This window comes from Trachemys scripta, chromosome 6 (genome assembly GCF_013100865.1).
Source record: "Trachemys scripta elegans isolate TJP31775 chromosome 6, CAS_Tse_1.0, whole genome shotgun sequence".
Lineage (NCBI taxonomy): Eukaryota > Metazoa > Chordata > Testudines > Emydidae > Trachemys > Trachemys scripta.
The window spans coordinates 46,864,625-46,889,746 of record NC_048303.1 but is presented as its reverse complement, the minus strand read 5'-3'; the positions used below and the strand labels follow the sequence as shown (position 1 = coordinate 46,889,746).

General features: G+C 39.9%; 1 protein-coding gene across 3 annotated transcripts in view; it reads left to right on the top strand.

Annotated features, from left to right (window-relative positions):
- Nucleotides 1–25,122, top strand: part of BDP1 (B double prime 1, subunit of RNA polymerase III transcription initiation factor IIIB) — a 90,985-nt gene that overhangs the window by 11,092 nt on the left and 54,771 nt on the right. For 2 of the 3 annotated variants that reach the window (XM_034773647.1, XM_034773649.1), the window contains 13 exons: nucleotides 4,347–4,441; nucleotides 5,036–5,090; nucleotides 6,051–6,194; nucleotides 8,276–8,557; nucleotides 10,256–10,427; nucleotides 11,552–11,708; nucleotides 13,270–13,352; nucleotides 15,251–15,413; nucleotides 20,646–20,746; nucleotides 21,554–21,704; nucleotides 22,242–22,327; nucleotides 23,485–23,716; nucleotides 24,233–24,429. In XM_034773647.1, coding sequence (XP_034629538.1) covers nucleotides 4,347–4,441; nucleotides 5,036–5,090; nucleotides 6,051–6,194; nucleotides 8,276–8,557; nucleotides 10,256–10,427; nucleotides 11,552–11,708; nucleotides 13,270–13,352; nucleotides 15,251–15,413; nucleotides 20,646–20,746; nucleotides 21,554–21,704; nucleotides 22,242–22,327; nucleotides 23,485–23,716; nucleotides 24,233–24,429 — 1,918 coding nt within the window. The remainder of the gene's footprint in view (nucleotides 1–4,346; nucleotides 4,442–5,035; nucleotides 5,091–6,050; nucleotides 6,195–8,275; nucleotides 8,558–10,255; nucleotides 10,428–11,551; nucleotides 11,709–13,269; nucleotides 13,353–15,250; nucleotides 15,414–20,645; nucleotides 20,747–21,553; nucleotides 21,705–22,241; nucleotides 22,328–23,484; nucleotides 23,717–24,232; nucleotides 24,430–25,122) is intronic. The other variant, XM_034773648.1, reaches the window with a different exon arrangement.

The following is a 25,122-nucleotide window of genomic DNA, read 5'->3' as shown; positions in this document are numbered from 1 at the left end:
CATTCAAGCAACATCCGTTCTTTATCTTGCTGTGTAATCCTCAGGAGAGTGATATCGCTCATGGTAACCTGGTTGAAATTCGGGGGCTTAATTAAGGGGACAGAGGTGGCCATTCCTACTGGGCTGTTTGCCTGTTGCTGAAAAGAAATCCTTCCCTGCAGTTAGCCAAGCGCAGGGGAGGGAATTGGCCCTGAGCTTTTCGCGTTTGGCTAACAGGGATCTTCCCTGTTACCAGCCACGTGGTGGGGGGAGGGATAAAGCGATCATCCCAGAGAATCGGGATAAAATCACGGACCCAGGGTCTGAATCACTTGTCCCAAAGCTGCAGGTTTACCTGAAAACCGCTCACAGTAGTGTGCTTGTCTTTAGCACTCAGATGCCCAACTCCCAACGGGGTCTAAACCCAGATAAATCCGTTTTACCCTGCATAAAGAGATATGCACAGCTGTTTGCTCCCCCAGGTATCAAGGCTGTATCCCCACTTTGAACTTTAGGGTACAAATGTGGGGGCCTGCATGAAAACTTCTAAGCTTAACTACCAGCTTAGCTCTGGCCCACTGCCACCATCCCAAAGCTAATTCCCTTCCCTGGATAGCCTTGAGAGACCTTCACCAATTCCCTGGTGAATACAGATCCAAACCCCTTGGATCTTAAAACAAGGAAAAATCAATCAGGTTCTTAAAAAGAAGGCTTTTAATTAAAGAAAAGGGTAAAAATCATCTCTGTAAAATCAGTATGGAAATGGGGGGGGGGTTAGTTTGTTTTCTGCTGCTGAAGGTTAACAGGAAAACCGCAGCAGTCAACGGGCTTTGCTTCCTATGTGGGAAAGGAGGGCGCAGAAGCCGAAAGACAATGGCTTACCATGGCTGCATGCAAGCTGAATTCTGTTGCCCGGACCTGCGTCTGTGATCTCTAGCACCAAAGCCACAGGCACTCAATATTAAGATGGAAAATGCGACCTTGTACTGAAATCACATGTGCTATGTAATGTGAATATTGTTTTTCACTATGAAAGAGCATAAGCATTGTTCTGTAAAATGTATCATTTTAAAAAATTCTCTCCTTTTTTTTCAACCCTCCCTCCAGCAGCTGCAAATTTTTCAAGCCTCCCTCCTCCGTCCCGAAGGCTATCTCAGATAAGGCGGCGTAGAAAGAGGACGCGAGACGACATGTTCACGGAAATAATGGAATGCACCCGCAATCAAAGAGCTCATTTGAATGAGTGGAAGGACACTGTATGTAAATTTAGGAAAGATGCCAGTGAACGTGAGGTGATGAGGGATGCTCGAGATGAGAGGTGGCAGGCTGCAACGCTGGGGCTGCTGCGTGAGCAAACGGACATGCTCCGGCGTCTGGTGGAGCTTCAGGAACGGCAGCAGGATGACAGAGTGCCGCTGCAGCAGCTGTATAACCTCCCTCCCCCCTCACCATGTTCCATATCCTCCTCACCCAGACGTGTTAGAACGCGGTGGGGGGGGGAGGCTCCGTGCACCCTTCCACTCCACCCCAGTGGACCGCCCAACCAAAAGGCTGTCATTATATTGGATTTGTTCAATGGCCTTTTACTTCCCTCCTATCCTCCTCCCAAACCTCACCCAGATTACCTTGTTGGTTCTCTCCCTATGTTCATAATCACTTAATAAAGAATACATGATTTTTAAACGATAGTGACTTTATTTCCTTTGAAAGAAAGCTGGGGGAACGGGGAGGGTGGGTTCCTTACAGAGAATGAATGAGTCAATAAAGGGGGCGGGTTTTCATGAAGGAGAAACAAACAGAAATTTCACACTGTAGCCTGGCCAGTCATGAAACTGGTTTTCAAAGCTTCTCTGATGCACAGCGCTTCCTGGTGTGCTCTTCTAATCGCCCTGGTGTCTGGCTGCGCGTAATCAGCAGCCAGGCGATTTGCCTCAGCCTCCCACCCTGCCATAAAGTTCTCCCCTTTACTTTCACAGAGATTGTGGAGCACACAGCAAGCAGAAATAACAATGGGGAGATTTCTTTGGCTGAGGTCAGAGCGAGTCAGTAGCGATCGCCAGCGACCTTTTAAACGGCCAAATGCACATTCTACCACCATTCTGCACTTGCTCAGCCTGTAGTTAAACAGCTCCTGACTCCTGTCCAGGCTGCCTGTGTATGGCTTCATGAGCCATGGCATTAAGGGGTAGGCTGGGTCCCCAAGAATAACTATTGGCATTTCAACATCCCCAACAGTTATTTTCTGGTCCGGGAAGTAAGTCCCTTGCTGCAGCCCTTTAAACAGAGTAGTGTTCCTGAAGATGCGAGTGTCATGAACCCTTCCCGGCCAGCCCACGTTGATGTTGGTGAAATGTCCCTTGTGATCCACAAGTGCTTGCAGCACCATTGAAAAGTACCCCTTGCGGTTTATGTACTGGGTACCCTGGTGCTCCGGTGCCAAGATAGGGATGTGGGTTCCATCTATTGCCCCACCACAGTTAGGGAATCCCATTGCAACAAAGCCATTCACTATGACCTACACATCTCCCAGAGTCACTAGCTTTCGTAGCAGCACCTGAGTGATTGCTTTGGCTACTTGCATCACACCAGCTCCCACAGTAGATTTGCCCACTCCAAATTGATTCCCGACTGACCGGTAGCTGTCTGGCGTTGCAAGCTTCCACAGGGCTATTGCCACTCGCTTCTCAACTGTGAGGGCTGCTCTCATCTTGGTATTCTGGCGCTTCAGGGCGGGGGAAAGCAAGTCACAAAGTTCCAAGAAAGTGCCCTTACGCATGCGAAAGTTTCGCCGCCACTTGGAATCGTCCCACACCTGCAACACTATGTGGTCCCACCAGTTTGTGCTTGTTTCCCGGGCCCAGAATCGGCGTTCCACGGCTATAACCTGCCCCATTAACAGCATGATCTCCAAATCACCGGGTCCCGGGGTTCAATAGAATTCCATGTCCATATCCTCATCACTCTCGTCGCCGTGCTGCCGTAGCCTGCTCCTCGCCGCCTGGTTTTCCAGGTTCTTGTTCAGCATAAACTGCACGATAAGGCGCGAGGTATTTACAAAGTTCATGACCGCTGTCTTGAGCTGAGCGGGCTCCAGGCTTGCCGTGGTATGGCGTCTGCACTGTTCACCCAGGAAAAAGGCGCGAAACGCCGTTGTCTGCCGTTGCTTCCTGGAGATGGGGGAAGGATATACCCAGAACCACCCACGACAATGTTTTTGGCCCCATCAGGCATTGGGATCTCAACCCAGAATTCCAATGGGCGGAGGAGACTGCGGGAACTATGGGATAGCTATGGGATAGCTACCCACAGTGCAACACTCCGGAAATCGAAGCTAGCCCCGGTACATGGACGCACACCGCCAAATTAATGTGCTTAGTGTGGCCGCATACATTCGACTTTATACAATCTGTTTCCCAAATTCGAATTATATAAATTCGGATTAATCCCGTAGTGTAGACATACCCATAGTCAAAAAATGGTATGATCTGCAGAAGCTAAATTATTGGTTTAGAACATGCATTATTTAACTTCAAAGTATACTGTTCACAAAGGCATAGTATAGAGGGAATTGATTTTCCAGGTGGTTAAAAGCTGGTGTGAATGTGAAGCGCTTGATAACCACAGAAGCAACTTATTTTGAGTAAGCTCTTAGAACATGAACTTTATTCCTGATACATGATGATCATTTTTAATTACTTCAGTGTTTATCTTCCTGACTTAATAGCTTACTTTTTGACAAAATTACATTGTTTAAGTTTTAGAGAAGAAATCTTCTCCAAACTGCTCTTCACTGGAGTGAATAGTGTTAGTAGTACCTGAATCACCTCTCCCTTCTTCTTAAGTCATGACATGAGGAAAATATTTTTCAGGAGGCATGCTGTTATTTAGTGTATTCCACTGTGAAGGGTGGGGAATCAGAATAATTTCAAGCTTATTGGATATATATTCACTTATAGTAATTAGCTTGATATGTTTTCCATGTTGCTAGATGCTCAGAAGCTACACTGATGCCGTAAGTACCCAGAGAAACATTTATTCAGCATTCCTCAGTAGTATCAAGATGCTTTACAATGTGATGAGCAGAAAAAGTATAAAATAAAACAAACTCAAATAAAAATTACTTTGAATACAGGGGTAGTTGGGTGAAATGTAACGGCCTGTGGTTTACAGAAGTTCAGATGATCCCTTATGGCCTTAAACTCTGTGAAACTATGAACTGGAATAATGGTCTGGTTTGGAATTTAGCTCTGTCTGAATATATTGGGTATACATATTTTTTTTACTCTTAAATGTAAAGATTTTGGTTCATGTAGTAAAAAGGATGATGACATTCAATACTTACTTGTGTATGTCTATTTTTGTTACAGAAACTGACATGTTCTTCTTAGCTATTAGCATGGTAGGAACAGACTTCTCTCTCATTGGTCAGCTGTTTCCTCACAGAGCAAGAACAGAGATTAAGGTAAGTAAAGCAGAGAATGATATTACCAGTGCAATTGTCAGCATTTACTTTTGTTCTCAACCTCTTGCATGCTGTTTAAACAGTATTTTAGTATTAATAACTTTTGATGGTATATGGTTCGGGGGTAAAGTTTGTGGTAACAGTACATTTTCAGAATGTAGTTAATATCCAGAGTAATATGTCTGAAATGGATAAGGTGCTTCTTGATCTGATACAAATTAGTTAAACTTCCCAATTTGAAGTAGATACATTTGTAACTCAAACCAGTGTGTTACACCTCTACCCCGATATAACACTAATTCAGATATAACGCAGTAAAGCAGTGCTCCGGGGGGGGCGGGGCTGCGCACTCTGGCAGATCAAAGCAAGTTCGATATAATGCAGTTTCACCTATAACACGTTAAGATTTTTTGGCTCCCGAGGACAGCGTTATATCGGGGTAGAGGTGTAGTAACAACTTTATGTCCTTGTGGGCAATGTTTTCACTAACTAAAGGAGTATTTTATCCTAATTTGCTACCTTTTATATCTGTAGTACTGTAACATTTGCTTAGTGGAGAAGGATTAATATAATTTACAATATACATTTTTTCAGAACAAGTTTAAACGTGAGGAAAAAGCAAATGGATGGAGGATAGATAAAGCGTTCAGTAAGTTTTTACTTAACACCTAATCAGAAAAATTTAGTTATGAATATGTAATTTTTTTTGCTTTAGTTTGTTTGATCCAATCAATTAATTCTACAACAGGGTGTTTGTTTGTAATACTTAACATTTAGAGGTTAATGTAGTGGTTAAAGTACAAGACTGAAAGTAAAATTTTTAGCTTTTAGTCACAGCTCTGTTGTTGATTTGGTGTCTAATTTGGGCTAAGCATATACTTTCTCTGTGCCTCAGAGTCTTTCTGTGAAATGGGAAGTAATATTTAACTATCTCACATGTAGGATCCATTAGTTACTAATTGTAGAGCACTCTGAGAATCTTGAATGACAAGTGCTGTATAGGTACTATTGTTACTTTCATGAAATGTCAGGGTCTACTTCATTTAGCACAGTGGTTCATAATTTGATATTGTGATGCAACCTGAATATTTGTTGTTTTTTCAGAATTTTCCAAGCGATTATGTGAAACTCTCTCTTAAGCTGTGTCTACACTGCCTCTTTCAGCACTAAAACTTTAGTCGTTCAGGGGTATGAAAAAACACACCCTTGAGTGACAAAAGTTTTAGCGCTGAAAAGTGCTAGTATAGATAGCTCTTTATTGCCAGGAGCTGCACTCCCGGCGATAAAGCTACCACTGCTTGTTCGGGGTTCGTTTTTTATTGCTGGGAGAGCTTTCCCATGGTGATATAGCATGTCTGCACAGCTCACGTCACAACCTTTGTTTTAAAACTAAACTTCTACACGCCTAATATGTTACCTCTGGTCTCTGCAAGCTTTCAGTGCCTCTTACATAAAAATAAACTGACTAGTCATTAAACGTGCAGTATGGAAAGTGGTGGTTGGGCATGGAAATCATAAATGAACTATTTGTTTTAAGAAAGCAGAAGCTTGAATAACTTTATTAACTGTGAAATATTACCTTTTATATTTCACTCTTTTAATTGGACAGAGGAAAAGCGACCATTTGACTTTGAATTCTTTGCCCAGTTGCTTGAGGAGGTACTGGCAGATGAGAAAAAGAGAAAGCAAAAAGCTACTAAAAGACAAAGTTCAAAAGAGAAGAAGCCACACAAATCTCGGAAAAAGCAAAAAGGTACTTAATTTAAATTTTTCTGTTCAAGATAGTAATATGGAACAATACTGTTCTAGTGCTTCACTATTGGGTCATTGAACAAGAAAAAAAATCCTCTAAGAAATGTCATACTTCACTGTTCTGAACAGATTTCTTTCAGGCAATGGGAGACTTGGGTGACATCATTGGATTCCTAAAAGGACTTTTTTCAGTTCTTAATTTGCTCATTTAGAGGATAGTATTAGCCAATTTCTAGAGAGGTATCTTGTATGAAATAAAATTGTACTCCTTATCCAGGTTACAGTTGGTTTGGAATCTTGTATTTCTGTTCTGGAGTATTTCAACTTGATCTGTTAATAAATATCTTCATAGGGTGCTCACAAATTCACTTTAAGGCTTTGCCACAGGCATTGAAAGCCCTTCATATTGATACACTCTTATTTAGGTGATTTTGATTTCTCTAGATCCAATTTCTCATGTTGCTATAGTTTTGACTTGCCCTCACCCACTATAAATTTGCAAGTATAATTCTCTTTAGTGAGATTCATATAGCTGGCTCACTTCCTCAGTTTAAAATATAGCGTAAGATTTATTTTCTTGTTACTCTTAATCTTTTAATTTTTTATAAAGTACTTCAGTGCTTGTGAAAAGAATTTCATTAATTTTTATGCATGTTTTCCTTTAGCAGTAGTGTAAAACTATTTATAGTTTTTAAATGTAATTTTGTGACTCTCTGAACTGTCAAAAGCTGTTTCAGGAAAAATGGCATTGAGAACAATATGTGAAAAGTTTTTACAAAGGTGAGACTGTCTAGGAAGTAGCAGCCAAAAAAAGTAATTCTTAAAGACCATTGTTGTCTTTAGAAATTTACTTGCCTGAAATTACTAGATAAGATTATGAATATGAGTTAATGGAAATCATGCTGTCTTTTCCTACCTGGTGGATTTCACACCACATGTAAAATGTTAAGTTTTTAGTTGTGGGCTAAAAAATAAACCTATTTTGTACTTAATGTAGTATAAAAGGCATGTTTCTTTACTCTTGTGTTGCACTTTGGATTTGTCACTTATACTGGTGGGGAGGGGAATGGCAAAAATTAGTGTAAAAATATTAAAATGCAAAGTAAAAACGGGATTCAGAGTAGCAGCCGTGTTAGTCTAATCTGCAAAAAGAACAGGAGTACTTGTGGCACCTTAGAGACTAACAAATTTATTTGAGTATAAGCTTTCGTAGTGGGCTGTAGCCCACGAAAACTTATGCTCAAATTTGTTAGTCTCTAAGGTGCCAAAAGTAAAAACAGTTACTCATGGTGTTTAGCACTGTATACAAATCAATATTTTTGCAGTGATTGACTATTGGTATTTCAGAATGTTTTAAAAAGAAAAAAGTAATTGTCATTTTTAGAAGCTATTTCCCAAAACCAGAAAACAATCTGCCTATAAAGTTTAGGTTCCTAATACTTCTGAGTACTGTAGTATATAGTAAAAGTAATTAGATAAATTATTTGAACTACCATAGCATAATATGCCATATGTAGCCACAAATTAAGCTCTACCCACGATAGTAGGATTTTTTTCCCCAGGAAGACAAGTACACCTCTACCCCAATATAATGCTGTCCTTCGGAGCCAAAAATTTTTACTGCGTTATAGGTAAAACCGCGTTATATCAAACTTGCTTTGATCCGCTGGAACGCGCAGCCCTGCCCCCTGGAGCACTGTTTTACCACATTATATCTGAATTCATGTTATATCGGGGTTAGAGATGTATCTACTTTTCATGTTGTAGTAAAGTCAGTGTAACTACCCAACTTAAAAACCACAAGGACAAAGCGATGTGCATTGAGTACAGAATGACATTTTTAACAGTTTCAGATTCAAGGACTGTCCCCCAAATGTGTGTTGCAGCATCAGTTAACTGGTGCTGAGACTTGATTGCTTCTGCTTGGTTGTTTGCCAAAACATTTCTTTAGGACTCTATTGCTATATCTGACAGCATATTGCCATGGATAGATGAATGCACCAGACATTGATAATGGAAAGACCTTTGAGATTCCTAGTTTATAATGCTAGTATTTACCTGGAACTGTACTGTCTTTGATAGCTAAAGTCAGTGAAGAAGCAGATAATGACCTGGAAGATCCTCAGGGTATCAGAATTTCTGATGCAGAAACAGAAGTGGATGCTGGGACAGCTGAGAAGGAGAATGAAGAATCTCTGAGTGTCTCTGAACAGACAGAAGAACAGATTATATTGGAGCCAGTGACAACCAAGAAGAAGAGGAAAAAGAAGAAAAAAGATGATTCTGAACTGGAAGTGGAGAATCTGGCTGAAGAGGGAGCTGCCCCCACAAAACCAGCTAAGGGGGGGAAATCCAGCAATAAAAGTAAGATTAAAATGCTTAACCATAATCCATCCTTCTGCTGTTGGCATTGTTCCAGTTTGTTGTGCGTTAGCTACCCTGTCGGATTATAAGCCTCAAATTTTAGCCTATAGAAGTACTTGATGTGTTCTCTTTGGGCCTTTGTATGGTATAAAAAATAACATGTAGGTACTATTGTTGGTTCGGAAAGGATGGTAATTGTTTTCATTCAACTTGAGTCTAACAATTACCATCCTCTCTTAGTTTACCTGTACCCTCTTTAATCCACCTCCTCCTCGGAAGCCTGGGAGAATACACAGTCTTTGCAGTGTGCTCTGAAGATCAACAGACCATTGGGGGAGAAAAGCCCTCAACTAAAGCTCATTTCTCAAAAAATGCCTGGCAGCCAGTCCCCTCTCTTTTTAAACAGGAAGGCGCTTAGCTTCAGTACCTTGGTTAATATCAAGTGCCATTTACTTCATATGGAGAGAGTTCATCTCTTTGGTACCCAGGACTCCAAACCATTTAAGGTTTTGAAGTGAAAACAGATTGAATGACATATGGAAACAAATTGGATCTTTCATTGCAGACCTTGAAGCACAGACATAATTTATGAAGCACCTCTAATCAAGAGCGCTACCACTTTCTGGACTACCTGACGTTTCATGGTGGTCTTTAGATATAACTTCTGATATCACATTACAGCAATCCAATCTATTATGGAATATTGTTTGGTTTAAACCACTGTGGTCGCACAGGTGAGATCTCAGCTATGTTAATAAACAGTATGGATCACCCTCGAAAATGTAGTTGGGAAAAATATATCATGAATTCATAAACCTTTTGGTGAAAATTTTATGTCCTGTTTCATTTTAAAGGGCACTGTCAGGTAGTTTTGGCCCCAAATCTAAAAAATTTTAAACACATCTTCAAACAGCCCCCATTAAAATATTTTATTTTTAAAAAATCAACCTAGTTTTTGTTGAGATGTAGAAATTTTCCTTAGAAGTGTTTAAAACTTTGCAGCATTATTATGTGAAAATTGGATGGTGAAACTGCCTAGAAGTTCCAAACTGAATGGGGTGCAAACCAGTAAATTAAATCTAATTTTTTTTAAACCTCTTTGACTGTTGATTAATGTAGGTAAAGAAAATGTTTAAAATTTTAACCTGAATTCCTTTTCAATTTACTATAAATTACAGTATAACCTTTATAATTACATAAGCCTACAACTTGTCATGGAAAAGGTAGCGTCATTTTTGGTAATGGACAAGTGACATCTGTTCAATTACGCAACCATTATTTAAAAACAAAATCTCCAAACGCAATATTGTTTTCTTTGTAGACTTCAAATTTTACTCAGTTGGAAGAAAGTGACTTTCTTTTTCCTGATTGTAGCAACAAATCTGAATTTAGCCCAAAGTTTCAAACTTTAGCTATCTGTACCCATAAGTCTGAACTTTCATAGTGAAATGATTTTTTTTTTTTGGTTGCCTTAATTTTTGAGGTTCCCAGTCAGAAACACTTTAAATGCTAGATTTTTCTGAAATTCAGGTCCCTCTCGGGTGTCTCAAATTGGTTCTCAAAATAACTTCTAAAATTGAAGCCCTATTTTTGTTGTGTGTATTGGTGTTTTCTCTTGTGGATGTTTTGGAATCTGTACCTAACATTACCAGGCATTTTCTGGAAATACATATTAAACACTTAACAATTTGCTAACAGAAAAAAATGCAGTGTCTGGTATGAACAGTGCTAATCGTACTGAATGTGGGGAGGAACTGGATGTTCTTAATCAAGAAAATGTGGATGAGACTCCTGTCCTGGTGGAGCAAGAATCACATTCCTGCTTACAACCGAATGATAAAACAGAAGAAAATGATCTCAATTTAGCCAGGTAACTTTTGCTACAAACACAGCAAGAAATGGTTTGATTTTTAAAATTAGTTTTGTTTTGTTACCATCACATTCATTGGTGAAGATGGACAGGATCTTTGGTTTCCATGTGTTGTCAAGCTTTGCCCTCAAGGGTGGTGGACTCACTTGCTTTAATTTTATACCTGCAACATGATCCTTCCCCTGAAAGCCTCCTCTTAACTTAATACAAATTAATGCTAAACCCCCATTTAGTGATTTTTTAAATCCAAAATTTCTCTCATTTTTGGGATGTACGTCAAGACCAGTGACTTATTCCAAACCTTTCCCTAAAGCTTTAAGAAAAATGTGATGGTACCACGAAAATAGAGCTTAGTAACATTACTACTGTACTTTGTGGCGGGTGTGGGGAGAAGGGGCGGGTTCTGTACACTTTTTACTATAAAATGTGTCTTCTGTAACACTTGTGGGGAAACAAAACTATACTTAGTTTCATACTGAGTTGAAACATAACCAGGTTTTCTGCAAAGATGCAATTGTTTTTGGTCATGAACTTTGAGAAACTTTTTTTCAGTATATAGCACTTCACTTTGTGTCACTAATTTCCATGTTTACTAAGGAGATTTTCTTATCACCGTTACACAGATATTTTTGATGTTTTGTAAATGATGAGATATTTGTGGGAGAACTATAACACTTTTAATAAGTCTCTGGGTTGAAGTACAACTTCATTGTGTTGATGAAGCTCTTCTTGATATTCTCTGTTCCATATTAGATTTTCTCCATAAAATGAGAGAGTTCCTGTAGCCAATTCAGAATATTCAAAAGCTTTTTTGCTTTTAAAATAATTCTTCATCTGTAGTGCTTAAAAGACATTTTATTAAGATTAAACCAAAGCTTTTCAGAGCTTCTGTATTTGGTTGCAAGAACTTTTATATAGACGAAGAGAATGAAGTTGGCAGTCATAAAATTTGGCAGGTTCAATAGAATGCTTAAAATTTCTGCACATTGTCCGGTTGGGCAAATGCACAGTGATAGCACTGTATATTTAATAACTCCATAGTGCAATTTGATCCTGCAGCCCTGATTAACTTGTGTGTGGAAAAAGTACTGATGTTACATTTTCTCTGAATGCCTTATTTTCAGCTTTCAAGATACTAGTGCTGGATTAATAGAAACTGAATCTTCTGAACCAGAAACTCCAGATATCATCTCTGGGTCACAGGATTGGCAACCTTCAAAATCTCAAGCTTCAGGTACCAGAAATGAAAAAGGAAATGGTGAAGAGACCAGTGAAGCAAAGGTACCTTTTGTTGTTATGGATCTTTTTGGTCTCCAGTAATCCTTCTCACATTACTAGTAGCATTCACATAAAATAAAGATTTCTTTGATAAATATCTCATAACATACTCATATACAGCTCAGCACACAAAGTCATTAAACCTAGAAATATCACCAGAAGTTAAATTAGTTGCCAGTCAGTGGGATAAATTATTTTTATTGGTTTTATTTTAGTAGACCAAAGTGATTCAAGGAATATCATGTTTGGATTGGGTTTATCTCATAGTGCAAAAATTTAAAGGTGCTGTTTAAACTGTTCATTAGCTTTCCAAAACAAAGACTATGAAGGAGAAAATTCCACTATTAAAATTCAATGTTTTCCGTTGTCTTGGAGCCCAGTCCTGCAGGGACTTGGTACCATGTGCTTGCTAGAATAACTAGGAATGCCTGTCTGAAGGAGTCCTTTAATATTTTAATCGTTCTAAGACAAATAATGGTCTTGTGGCGGAAGCCTGGGAGGGGTCAGGAGATACTTCCTATGCTACCTTGGGGAAGTCGCTTAAACTCTTGACCCTCAATTTCACCATTCATTTATATTTAAAAAATAAGTAAACTTCCCCATTTGTACTGGGAGGTTGGCTAATTCTAATCTTTGTGAAGCACCTTGAATTCCTTGAGTAGGAAGAAATACAACACTCTTCTGCCTCAGAAGAGTTGAAGTGGACAGAATAGCCTAGACTCTGTAATGTGCCTCAGTCCTGCCTACAAACCAGAACTAAGCAGATATGTTTTCAGCAGGGCCGGCTCTGGCTTTTTTGCCGCCCCAGGCAAAAAAGCCTCCCCCGGTCCCCCGGCGGGGAGCGCAGCAGGGGAGGGCGCCAAGCCCGGCCACGGCCCCGCTCTCCCCGGGTGAGCGCCGCCCCCTCTAGGTGCCGCCCCAAGCACATGCTTGGAGGGCTGGTGCCTGGAGCCGGCCCTGGTTTTCAGGCCAACTAGCTATGACAATATATTGCTATTGTAACAGGAAGGACAGCCTTAAGAAAAGCCTGGAGTCTCAAGTCATCACAATCAGAATGCTTATGTTACGATCAGTAATGTTTTTACGTTGTAGATTACATGTGCTGTGGTTAAGTGAATTTAATTTGATGCATAATGAATCTCCTTTGCAATCTGAAAATGCCAAACCATTCAGTATAGGAAATACACCCCTTTGAGGATATTTATGTGATGAAACAACTGTAGATAAAAGGAGAAAAATAATTTTATGTAGCAGAAATGCTTTTGTTCTTATATAATAGGTAGATTTTATATTTTGCTATATCTGTTGATCAAGAATAATTCCCTTTATCATTCTTGCTTTTTGCAATAATGCCTAGTGATCTCTGGTGGAAAGATTATTTAAAGCCTACAGCCAACATAGTTAAAATTGGTACTAGAATCTCACTCATTTGATTTAACTGAAAGATGAAAGAGAAGCCTTGTTTTCACTTTCATTTGACACCAATATTTAACGGTCTTGTAGCAAGAGTTTCTTCACTATTGCAGGAATCAGGAATTCTAAATATTACTTTGTTTCCACATAGAACAATGAAGTATGTGATTTATATAAACCGGATGAAAAGGAAAGTACAGCAGGAAAAAGCCATGATTCTAAATCTGAAACAATGTAAGTAGTTATTCTGCCTAGCAGTAATATTCTACTGAGAGTTAAATCTATATTTCTCTAATTTGGGGGTGGGGTAGGTATGTGTGTTATAAAATCTGTTCACATGGCACAACAGGTGGTCTTTTGTTCCTCTTTATTTTAAAAATACTTCAAATAGAACTAAGTTTCTGTTGCCAAAGAATGGTGCTTATAGTAAACTTCAAAATGTTGCATAGGGACAAGTAAGTTATTTTGGTTTTAATGAGAGTTACGGCTTGTGCAACTTAGGCCTGGTCTACATGAGGGGTGTGTGTGTGTGGGGGAATCGATCTAAGTCACACAACTTCAGCTACGTGAATGAAGTCGACGTACTTAGATCTACTCACCGCGGTGTCTTCACTGCGGTGAGTTGCTCTCCTGTCTACTCCACCTGCGCCTCTCACTCCGGTGGAGTACCGGAGTCGACGGGAGTGCACTCGGTGGTTGATTTATCGCATCTATACTAGACGTGATAAATCGACCCCTGGTGGAGCGATTGCTGCCCGCCGATCCTCCGGGTAGTATAGACGAGCCCTTAGTATACCAAGATCTTGGGGGTTCATTGTCAGGATAATAGCGCTGAATGAGTAAGGGGTGAGGATTGAATTAATCTAGTATGTAGTAGTGTACTATTCAGATCTTCTGATCATTATGCCATACTACAGCATACTAACTTCCTTCTGCTGTCTCCAACCTAGGGCCTGATCTACACTAATCCCCCAATTCGAACTAAGGTACGCAACTTCAGCTTCGTGAATAACGTAGCTGAAGTCGACGTACCTTAGTTCGAACTTACCACGGTCCAGACGCGGCAGGCAGGCTCCCCTGTCGACTCCGCGTACTCCTCGCGCCGAGCAGGATTACCGGAGTCGACGGGGAGCACTTCTGGGTTCGATTTATCGCGTCCAGACAAGATGAGATAAATTGAACCCAGAAGTTCGATTGCCTGCCGCCGAACCAGCGCGTAAGTATAGACAAGCCCTAGGACTACTGCCTTTTTCGTGTTTTGTGTCAAGCTGCATTAGGATTGTAACTGGAATTTAATCAAACACACAACAGTATACAAAACTTATTTTTATTAAACAGCGCAACCTTAAATACTTTGATAAGAGAAGTTTATGTATCCAAAACATGTTTCAAATTTACAACTAAAGTATTTATTAAAGGAATAGAGGAATTAACTGTAGTCAATTAAACTGATTATTTCAGGTCAGCCTGAGAAAATTTTCAAATATGCCTAAGTGAAAGTCTTGTCTAAGTCTCCTGAAAATGAGAGAGTCTCCTAAATTACTTAGGCTGACCTATTGTGCTATATTTATAAAGCTTGACCTCAAAAGTTAAATGTTTTCCACCTGATTCTTTCTTTATATAGGAAAGCAGCCTTTAATTCTGAGTTTTTAATAGAGGTTCATGGATTCAGCATATTTTTTACTTAAATGTTTTAAGAGATTATCAGTTTAGGCCTTAACATATTTTGTGTTAAATTCCGATTTCATTTTAAATAGGTTTATTTTTAAAAAGAAAACTTATTATAATTCAAATAACCATAAAAATAATTTTTTACTTTTCAAAAAAAATATTTTTTTATCCACCCTGGAACTGTTACATTTTCTAATATTCTCTTTGAAGGTGTGGCCCCATACAGTGCAGAAAACTAGTAAACTTATGAAGAGTGTCCTTACACACTTACAAAAGATTCTGTACTTTCAAGAAATAAAGCATACTCACAAATGGCATAGAACACAGTAATGATTTCTGTCAGTTACTGTTTTATTGTATGTAATATGTAGATAACATGTTTTTGGAGGATATATTTGATCATATAAAGTACTGAATTTCTTTGCTGTGAATATTATAAGCTATTGTTTTTGTATCTTAAGGGAAACTGAAAAAGCTGCTGCTGGAAAGCCATCCGTGAGAGGACGCCTGCAGAGACCTAAACCCAACTTAGCAAGGGCATCTGGAAAGACAGAAGCAGCAGTCCAAGAGAAATCTGAGGTCGAGAATTCTTCTTCAGAGCCTACAGAAGGGGCTGAAAAAATGGTGGGGAGCAGCAATGTTAATTGCAAATGCTAACAATTTTGTGTTATATCCACTTGTAAAAGTTGATCCCCTAAACCTTGGTGACCTATTCTGTGGCTCATCTGACTACTTGTATAGCAATTGCTTATACATAGATGATCAAGTCAAGCGTGTTGGTTTTAGTGATTAGCAGCATATCTGATTACTTCATATCTGAAGCAGTTGAGCTTTATCCAAAGAGGGCATGGAATGTCAAAACCAGGGGATGGACTTAGTGGATCTCTCACAAGATAGGCTATGTTTGAAGCTTGTTCTTGGCACCTGGATGTGAAATTGAGGTTCCTTAGCGGAATTGTCCCAAAGCGGTGACTTGAACTGAGATGATGGCTCGGTAGATTAAACACATTTTTGAATAGGGGTAGATGTGACATGTCTTGCACCTTAAGGAGCAGATTCTGCAAGGTGACTTGTCACCTAATGTCAGGAGGGTTGATATTGGACAAAACAGGCAGCCAGGCCAGGTTAGTTGGTTAATGGTACCTATTATATGCATGGTTTCATGTAGCTGAGTGTCTGTTAGTCCTGTATGAAAAGAGCTTACTGGAGAGTAATACTCTGCTACAAAATAGCATAAGGCGAAGCCCAGAGTTTGTGTTTGTACATTAGCTCTCAAGGTAGAACCAGCTAATTTGCTGATATGGTTGTTGGCTGTTTTTATTTTCAGCAACATCTTAGTAAGGCATTCCTGGGAAATCACGATGTGATCCAGTGTGACACCCAGATACACTGGCTTTGGGTCATTGTCCAGCCTGTGTCCATTCGGGAAGATATTGAGCTGTTTGTTGGCCTTTGTGTGGTATAGAGGAAAGCAACTGAATGCCGTCTTTGTTGGTGATAGGTTTAAATCTCCGTCTTTTATAATAGTGAGCCATATCTTTCATATTAGCATTCGGGACTTCTTCTGTGTGACTGAAATCCTGGTTCTTTACTGCCAGGCAGATTAGTGTGAATCTAAAATGCAGTGATTGGGAAGGTTCTTTCAAGTAATTTGTACATACAACTTAGTAAAGCGATGGGGAAGTAGTAATTTTGCAAGTCACTGGGCATTTTCAGGTTTTGGCAGGACTATTACTTTTGCTCTCTGCTAGATCTTGGGTATTTTATTCTTGTGGGTGACGTGAGTTAGAAACATGAATAGCCATTGTCTGCTAGTTTTACCTTATTCTTCAGCAACTTGGTGGAGTTGTTATCAAGGCCACAGGCTTTACCTGTTTTCAGTGTTTTGATTGCCCATTCTATTTCATCTGTGGTGAAAGGCTGGAAGTCTTTTCAGTATCAGGTATACCCTCTTTGTATTGCACCATTTGTTCTTTATCTCTCCTTCAAACTTTCTGTCCTTCATCCACTTCTGCGGAATTTGTCTGGGGGATAACAATACTATGTGGAGAGACTGAACAATGGCAATGGCAGCAGCACCAAGTTTTCTGATTAGTGCCCAGGCTTTGCTGTTGTCTCTTGATATGTTTAGTTCCATGGTAGATTGCTCCCATCTTGCTCTTATAGAAGTGTTCAAGCTGTCTAAAAGATGTGTGGTGATGTCTGGATTGCCACGTCTTCACGTTGCTTGAGGAGTTCTGCAAACTCGTCATCTAGGCAGGGAATATAGGTCTTATAACTCAGGCCGTACTTCATTTACGATATTGCTAAAATTGCGGATCCTGCAATATTAGGCCTCCATCACAATTTTGATTTTAATTAGCTTACTTTGCACAGTCTACAATTTTGCATACATTTTGAGTATGCAGTTAGTATTGTACTTATTGAGGTTGCAGGAACAAACCATCCCGATGTGTAGAAAGAATAGTAAATATGGCAGGCGACCAGCTTGGCTAAACAGTGAAATCCTTGCTGATCTTAAACGCAAAAAAGAAGCTTACAAGAAGTGGAAGAGTGGACAAATGACCAGGGAGGAGTATAAAAATATTGCTCAGGCGTGCAGGAGTGAAATCAGGAAGACCAAATCACACTTGGAGTTGCAGTTAGCAAGAGATGTTAAGAGTAACAAGAAGGGTTTCTTCAGGTATGTTAGCAACAAGAAGAAAATCAAGGAAAGTGTGGGCCCCTTACTGAGTAAGGGAGACAACCTAGTGACCGAGGATGTGGAAAAAGCTAATGTACTCAATGATTTTTTTGCCTCTGTCTTCACGCACAAGGTCAGCTCCCAGATTGCTGCACTGGGCAGTACAGCATGGGGAGAAGGTGACCAACCCTCTGTGGAGAAAGAAGTGGTTCGGGACTATTTAGAAAAACTGGACGTGCACAAGTCCATGGGGCCGGATGCGCTGCATCCGAGGGTGCTAAAGGAGTTGGCGGGTGAGATTGCAGAGCCATTAGCCATTATTTTTGAAAACTCATGGCGATCGGGGGAGGTCCCAGATGACTGGAAAAAGGCTAATGTAGTTCCCATCTTTAAAAAAGGGAAGAAGGAGGATCCGGGGAACTACAGGCCAGTCAGCCTTACCTCAGTCCCTGGAAAAATCATGGAGCAGGTCCTCAAGGAATCAATTATGAAACATTTAGAGGAGAGGAAAGTGATCAGGAACAGTCAGCATGGATTCACGAAAGGGAAGTCGTGCGTGACTAACCTAATTGCCTTCTATGATGAGATAACTGGCTCTGTGGATGAGGGGAAAGCAGTGGATGTGTTATTCCTTGACTTTAGCAAAGCTTTTGATACGGTCTCCCACAGTATTCTTGCCGCCAAGTTAAAGAAGTACGGGCTGGATGAATGGACTGTAAGGTGGATAGAAAGCTGGCTAGATCGTCGGGCTCAACGGGTAGTGATCAATGGCTCCATGTCTAGTTGGCAGCCGGTTTCAAGCGGAGTGCCCCAAGGGTCGGTCCTGGGGCCGGTTTTGTTTAATATCTTTATTAATGATCTGGAGGATGGTGTGGACTGCACTCTCAGCAAGTTTGCAGATGACACTAAACTAGGAGGCGTGGTAGATACACTAGAGGGTAGGGATCGGATACAGAGAGACCTAGACAAATTAGAGGATTGGGCCGAAAAAAACCTGATGAGGTTCAACAAGGACAAGTGCAGAGTCCTGCACTTAGGACGGAAGAATCCCATGCACTGCTACAGACTAGGGACCGAATGGCTAGGTAGCGGTTCTGCAGAAAAGGACCTAGGGGTCACAGTGGACGAGAAGCTGGATATGAGTCAACAGTGTGCTCTTGTTGCCAAGAAGGCTAACGGCATTTTGGGCTGTATAAGTAGGGGCATTGCCAGCAGATCGAGGAACGTGATCGTTCCCCTTTATTCGACATTGGTGAGGCCTCCTCTGGAATACTGTGTCCAGTTTTGGTCCCCACACTACAAGAAGGATGTGGAAAAATTGGAAAGAGTCCAGCGGAGGGCAACAAAAATGATTAGGGGTCTGGAGCACATGACTTATGAAGAGAGGCTGAGAGAACTGGGATTGTTTAGTCTGCAGAAGAGAAGAATGAGAGGGGATTTGATAGCAGCCTTCAACTACCTGAAGGGGGGTTCCAAAGAGGATGGAGCTCGGCTGTTCTCAGTGGTGGCAGATGACAGAACAAGGAGCAATGGTCTCAAGTTGCAGTGGGGGAGGTCCAGGTTGGATATCAGGAAAAACTATTTCACTAGGAGGGTGGTGAAACACTGGAATGCGTTACCTAGGGAGGTGGTGGAGTCTCCTTCCTTGGAGGTTTTTAAGGCCCGGCTTGACAAAGCCCTGGCTGGGATGATTTAGCTGGGAATTGGTCCTGCTTTGAGCAGGGGGTTGGACTAGATGACCTCTTGAGGTCCCTTCCAACTCTGATATTCTATGATTCTATGATTCTACTAACATTCAATGGCTGTAAAAAGCTAACGTGACTGGACTTGATTTCTATAGCAGTTGTGTTTAAGACTTCTGAATTTTATATTGTACCAGTTCCCTTTTTTTTTTTTTTTTTTTTTTTAATGAATGTAATATAGTTGTAGCAAAATGTCTGGCTATCAAAAAAAAATGAGCAGGCATAACACAATACTTGAGTGTTTATATTGTTCCAGCAATTTTTTTAAACAAATAGGTCTACTCTTGCTTTTTCCAAATTACCACTATTAATAAAGGTCCATTATTATTTTTCTTCTACGATTTTCCATGCAGCTCAGCTGCAATTGTTTGAAGATCATCCTGCAATTCATGTAGGGCCTTACAACAACCTCTTGGAATTTACTGCATGTAAGTTGCTTCAGTAGAGATGTTGTGTGGGATACAAGCTTTGTGAATTGTGTGAAGCTGGGCCAGGTTGCTTTCTGATCGTTTCAGCAAGGGTTAATATTGATACTTACGACAGGTATGGTTACTTCAACTTTGGTAAAAATCAGACTATGCTGACTATGTGGGAAGTTTTTCATTATGCTGCTTATAGCTTAAAGTAGGTGATGGCTTGTGCTGGTGATCCAGGTGAGGTCAGGGGCGTAGTCTTGCTTCCATCTGGGAGAATGAAAAGTACTCTGTTTGAATTATGGATGAGGTGAAGACCATAGACTGAAACCCAGTCCGAAAGGTCGACTCCATTTTGATCTGACTCTATATCTCCAGATATTGTGTTGGCTTTTAAAACCTGTCAGGCTGTGGGAGCTTAGGAATAATATTTGGGGGAGGGCAGGGTTGGTTAGCGTGCGTGTACCCTTTTGCCATTCTGAAATGATACTCTCTCAACATCAGAGGTCTGAATTAGATTGGAGTGGTTCCATGCCAGCAAGATCTGCTCTAACATAGGTAGCGTGGTCCCATTTGCTATACAAAGGGTAACTCACGAGGTCATAACCTGTGGTGTTAAGGCAGCTGGCAGAAAGTGAGTTGATGTGTCTCCTGAAGACAGATTACGTCCATTTATGTTTGGAGGCTAGGGACTGGAGAATAGAACATTCAGCAGATGAGACCTTCAACATTTAGCTGAAGGATTTTCAGGGATGGGACAATGACCAAAGCTTCTTGATCATGGTTAAGATCTCTGAGATCACTTGAAAGTCCATGCTGGCCAGGATCTGACATGTTTAGTTGGTGCTTTGGTTTCTGTTAACGAAGCAGGATACTTCTGGGGTATACAGTGGGAATGTAGCTGCATTATACCCCATCTGACCACTGACTTTGCAAATCAAATTTGACTCAAATGCTCTATCTCTCATCTCTCTGTCCTCTATATAAAAAAACAAATATTTTTTTTATTTTAATTCAGTGTACCATGGAAGCTGGTAACACAGCTGAAGGTAACACAGCTGAAATCACCAGAGATGAAACCACAGGAAGAGAAATCAAAGCCTTAGAGACTGAATCCCAGTGAGTATTCAGAGATCAGTTTATCATGTCGTCTTTGCTTTAACTCTTAACTGTTTACTGCAGTGTCTTCTAGTTTATTGCATACAGTGGTCTGTTGTAGTCCTTCCATAGGCTGGTCTGATGAACTATGATGGAAGTGCAAACTGAGGAGACAAGTGTGAATCCTTAACTTGGCTTCTAGATTTCCTAGGACAATATGGAATGACAATATCATGGAAGTGTTGCACTCCTCTCCTGGGAGGCTGAAGAGAGCCAGACTTCATACAATACCAAACCATTCTTTTTAATTCAGAAGTTTTATCAATGATGATTTGAACCTTACTGGGGGGAAGGGGGGAGGAATTCAGTGATAAGATGTCCAGGGAGGAGGAGTTGAAACTACACAGGGATTAAAAATAGACTTTCATAAAGGCATATACTTTGATTCTTCCCCACATTCCACAGCTTGATGCCTAGCTTCTGAAGATTGGAGCAGGAACTATAGACAGTAAGCCACATAACTCTGTTACAGAGTTTGGAAGACCTAATGCTAGTGGAAGGGGCCAAAAGACTGACTACAAATATTTCAACAGGTGGATCATAGGATTTTCTATAGTGTTTCAGATAAAAGCGGCTTCTGCACGTCAAAGAAATGTACAAACAGATGCAAAAAAACCAATACCCCAAAGGATCTGTATTTAAGATCCTTTTTTAATAGAGAAAATTGTGCAGGTCATTGAAAATCATCTTTCTTATGTCCGAGATGACATTAATAGGCTTGATGGCACAAATGCTGATTCTGAATGCCATACTTTTTTTCTTGTTTAGAGAAAAAGCTGTTACTGAAAAAGCAGCAATGAGAGGGCGTCGGCAGCGATTTAAACCTAATGTAGTAGGAGCATCTGGGAAAAAAGAAGCTCCTGTCCAAGGTGAAGGAAAGAACAAAACTCCTCAAGCGCCTGAGGGAGCAATTGAAAAGGTATTTAACAAATAAAACTAACTGGAAATGATAAACATTTGTATTTTGTCAAGTGGCTAGAAAAATAAGCCTCTATACCTAATCATGTTGTTGTTTGTCCTTTTGTTGCTGAGTGTAACCAGAAGTCTCAGTCAACAAGCCGTGTAATGGATTTTTGTTCTACGTTTATCGCTTATATTGTGGTAGAACCTGGAGGCCAAAATCCGGTTGCGAGCTTGATTGTGCTAGGCACTGTACAAACGTACAGTAAGTGACGGTCCCTGCTCCAAAGAGCATACCATCTAAAAGGGTAGATGTTGGCCAGTTGGACATAGTTCCCATTAGCTTTCACAGTGCAGTGGCCTCAAGATGTCTTCTGTGACTGACATGAAGACATCTCTAAGGTCCTCTGCTGTGTAGGACATATCCATACCTTAACCTACAAACCTGGTATCTTTTAGGCTCAGCTATTATCAGTTCTAACACGATTGTTTATTACATCTTTTATATAGCTATGACAAAGTTTAAATTTCTTCATTTTAATTTTCTACTCTTCAGCAGAGTACTGACCAAGGTCACACACCTGACAGTACCAGAGGGGAAACTACAGAAAAAGATGGGAGGATCTCAGAGACTGAATCTCAGTAAGTTTGTACAGAGCAGGGAGACGTATCCTGCTATTTTCAGCTCTTTCCCTGCCTTCTCCTTTCTGATAGTGTTGCAGAGAATGGTGAATATAAAAGCTTTTACTCTTAAGTTATATTTTTGGCAGTCTTTTCCAACTTGCATTTTTATAAGTGGAACAGACAATGTCACTGCTGTTCAGATGAAATTTCGTGGACTGTTTACAAGGTGCAGATAAGATAAATGCCAAACAGTTGAAGGAAAAGCTAGTCCCTTCAAAGAAAACAAATTGAATTGCTAAGTGTAAAGCAAGTTACAATCATGGATTTCTTATATTTTTATATGACAGAAAATAACAGGATTTGACATTTACAAGGGTAAGAAAATTCACACTTAAAGTAACATATTATCTGGCATAACTCCTCGTGTTTCAAGGCACAAGCTAACTGCAAACTGTCTAGGGCTGGGAAGAAATTTCCTATAGTGCGGGCAGGTTGTTCTGTTTTTTTTTTTTTTTTTTTTTTTAAACATAGTTTCTTGCACTTTTCTTCCTCAACCAGAATCATGATGTGTGTAATGTGTCTCCTGTGTGGTGGTGTATGTTGTAGGAAGAATGTAAAGTAGTAAAAAAATGAAACAAATTCTTAAGACTCAATAAAGGATATGGAGACTTGAAGAGATGGGAAGGTGAATAAATAAATTGTAGCAGGAAGAAATATTCAAACTTTCCGTCAGAGAAGTGAAAATCGGTCTAGGGTATATAATGATGATAATTATACACTTTAGTTGCTTTTTAAAACTTTATGCTCTCTGTAAAACTATGCATCAATCTTATTATACTAATGTAATAATGTGCTTGGAGTAAGGATGTAAGAAGGCTTATTGCTGGCTAAAAATATGTAACTCTCTCATAATGGCAGGGCAGAGGATGGAGTTTATCCATGCATTCTATAAAAATGTTTGCAATTGAACATTTCCAACTTAAATTTTAGTAGGGTCAAATGTCGTTTTAGTCTAGAGTATATAATTTTAACTTTCATTAAATTTGCAATAAATAATGTGTCTGTGTGCCCGTGGTTGTTAACAAACTGAAGAACAGTTTGCTATTAGATTTGAAGGCCCCCCTTTAGCTTTCAGAAATCTGGGACATTGTTATTTTGAATGTGTGCCTTTTCAGGTCTAAAGAAATATCCTGTTTACAAGAAGGTGGCAAACAGAGTGTACTTAAACCAGCACCACTAATGAGGGCTCGAATGCAGAGGCCAAAACCAAATGTAGGAAGGGCAGCTGGAAGGCAAGAAGTATCAGCAACAAAAAAAGATGTAGAAGATGAAAAAATGGAAGTTGGAGAAGCAGTGAAGAGTTTGATACATTGTGAAAACAAAAGTGGTGCACTCCTCACCACAGGGGTAAGTTTCTTTCATCTGAGCTCTAACACTTCTTTGCAGCTGCATGGGCATAATTCTTGTGGTAGCTTGTAGCCACCTTGCCTTTTTAAAGGTGACCTGAAACTTGTTAGGATCTGAATTCAAGGACTTGGAGATTCTGTGTTTCTACCGGAGCAGTAGATTACATCCCAAGAATCTAAAGTGCCGCGAGTTGCATTCCTTACTTTGTCTGTGATAACAGCTATAAACTGGGAAATACAGAATCCAAACTCCTCTCTTTCAGAGACATGAAAGACAATTTGTAATATTTTAAATCTAAACAAATATTAAGGGTTTGGAATCTTAAATAGTTGTCTTTATTTTACAAATACCTAGTGATAGTATTTGTTGTGTCTCTGAGTGAGGGGAGGCTTGTTTAAAGGTATGTTAAATGTTAAATTGCTTTTGCAAAATGTATGTTATTTTTCATTACTTTCCTTCCTACAAAGAAGAGCTTTTTCAAATCTTTTTAATGAGTGAAATTGTTGTTCCTTTTAGGATGCAACAGGTAATGAAGACATCCTGCTGTGTTCTGAGATATCAGAAAAAGAAGGCACCGCAGGAGCTGAGAAGGTGGTCTCAGCGCATGTCAAACAGCGTTCCCAAGAGAAACTCTTGGGATCTGAGAGTTGTGAACAAGAAAAGGAGTCATTTTCTGTGGATGATTTGGAAGATGGTTCAGATTTTGGTACAGGGTAAGTTTAAGTTAAGGAAAGGGAAAATGCAGAAGCATTGGGTGTCTCCACAGAACTAACACATTAATCTTCGAATTCAGCACTCGCATTTAGAATCATCAAAGTAAACATTAAACTGATTTTTAACCGAGCATATCTAGCAGATCACTTTAATGTTGGATTTTTAAAAGTAAACCTGAAAGCAGTAGGATTTCAGACAAGATGGCTAATAACTAGTTCCCCTTTTATACATTTTATTTCTTTTTAAAGCCTAAAAATTCCTTTTTAAAGTGTAAATGCTATAAAAAAGGATCTTGGATTGTGAGTCCAATTTTCAAACTTAAAGATTTTTATAGGATGCCCGGAACCTGTAGGTGTAGACTTCAAAACAGTTCTTACCTATGAATACTTAAGTACTCATTTGAACTTTTAAAACATGGAATTTGAACTTGCTTTTAAGATTGAGGTGCCACATTTTGAAAATTGGGTTTAGATCTTATATGAGGTTTTAGATACTGTGAGACAGTTAAACTTGTAGTGAATGATACATTCCTCATAAAATAAGACTCAGGGCTGTATTAATCCAAAAGTTGCTGCTTTTAGCAAGTTTCAGAGTAGTAGCCGTGTTAGTCTGTATCCGCAAAAAGAACAGGAGTACTTGTGGTACCTTAGAGACTAACAAATTTATTAGAGCATAAGCTTTCATGGGCTACT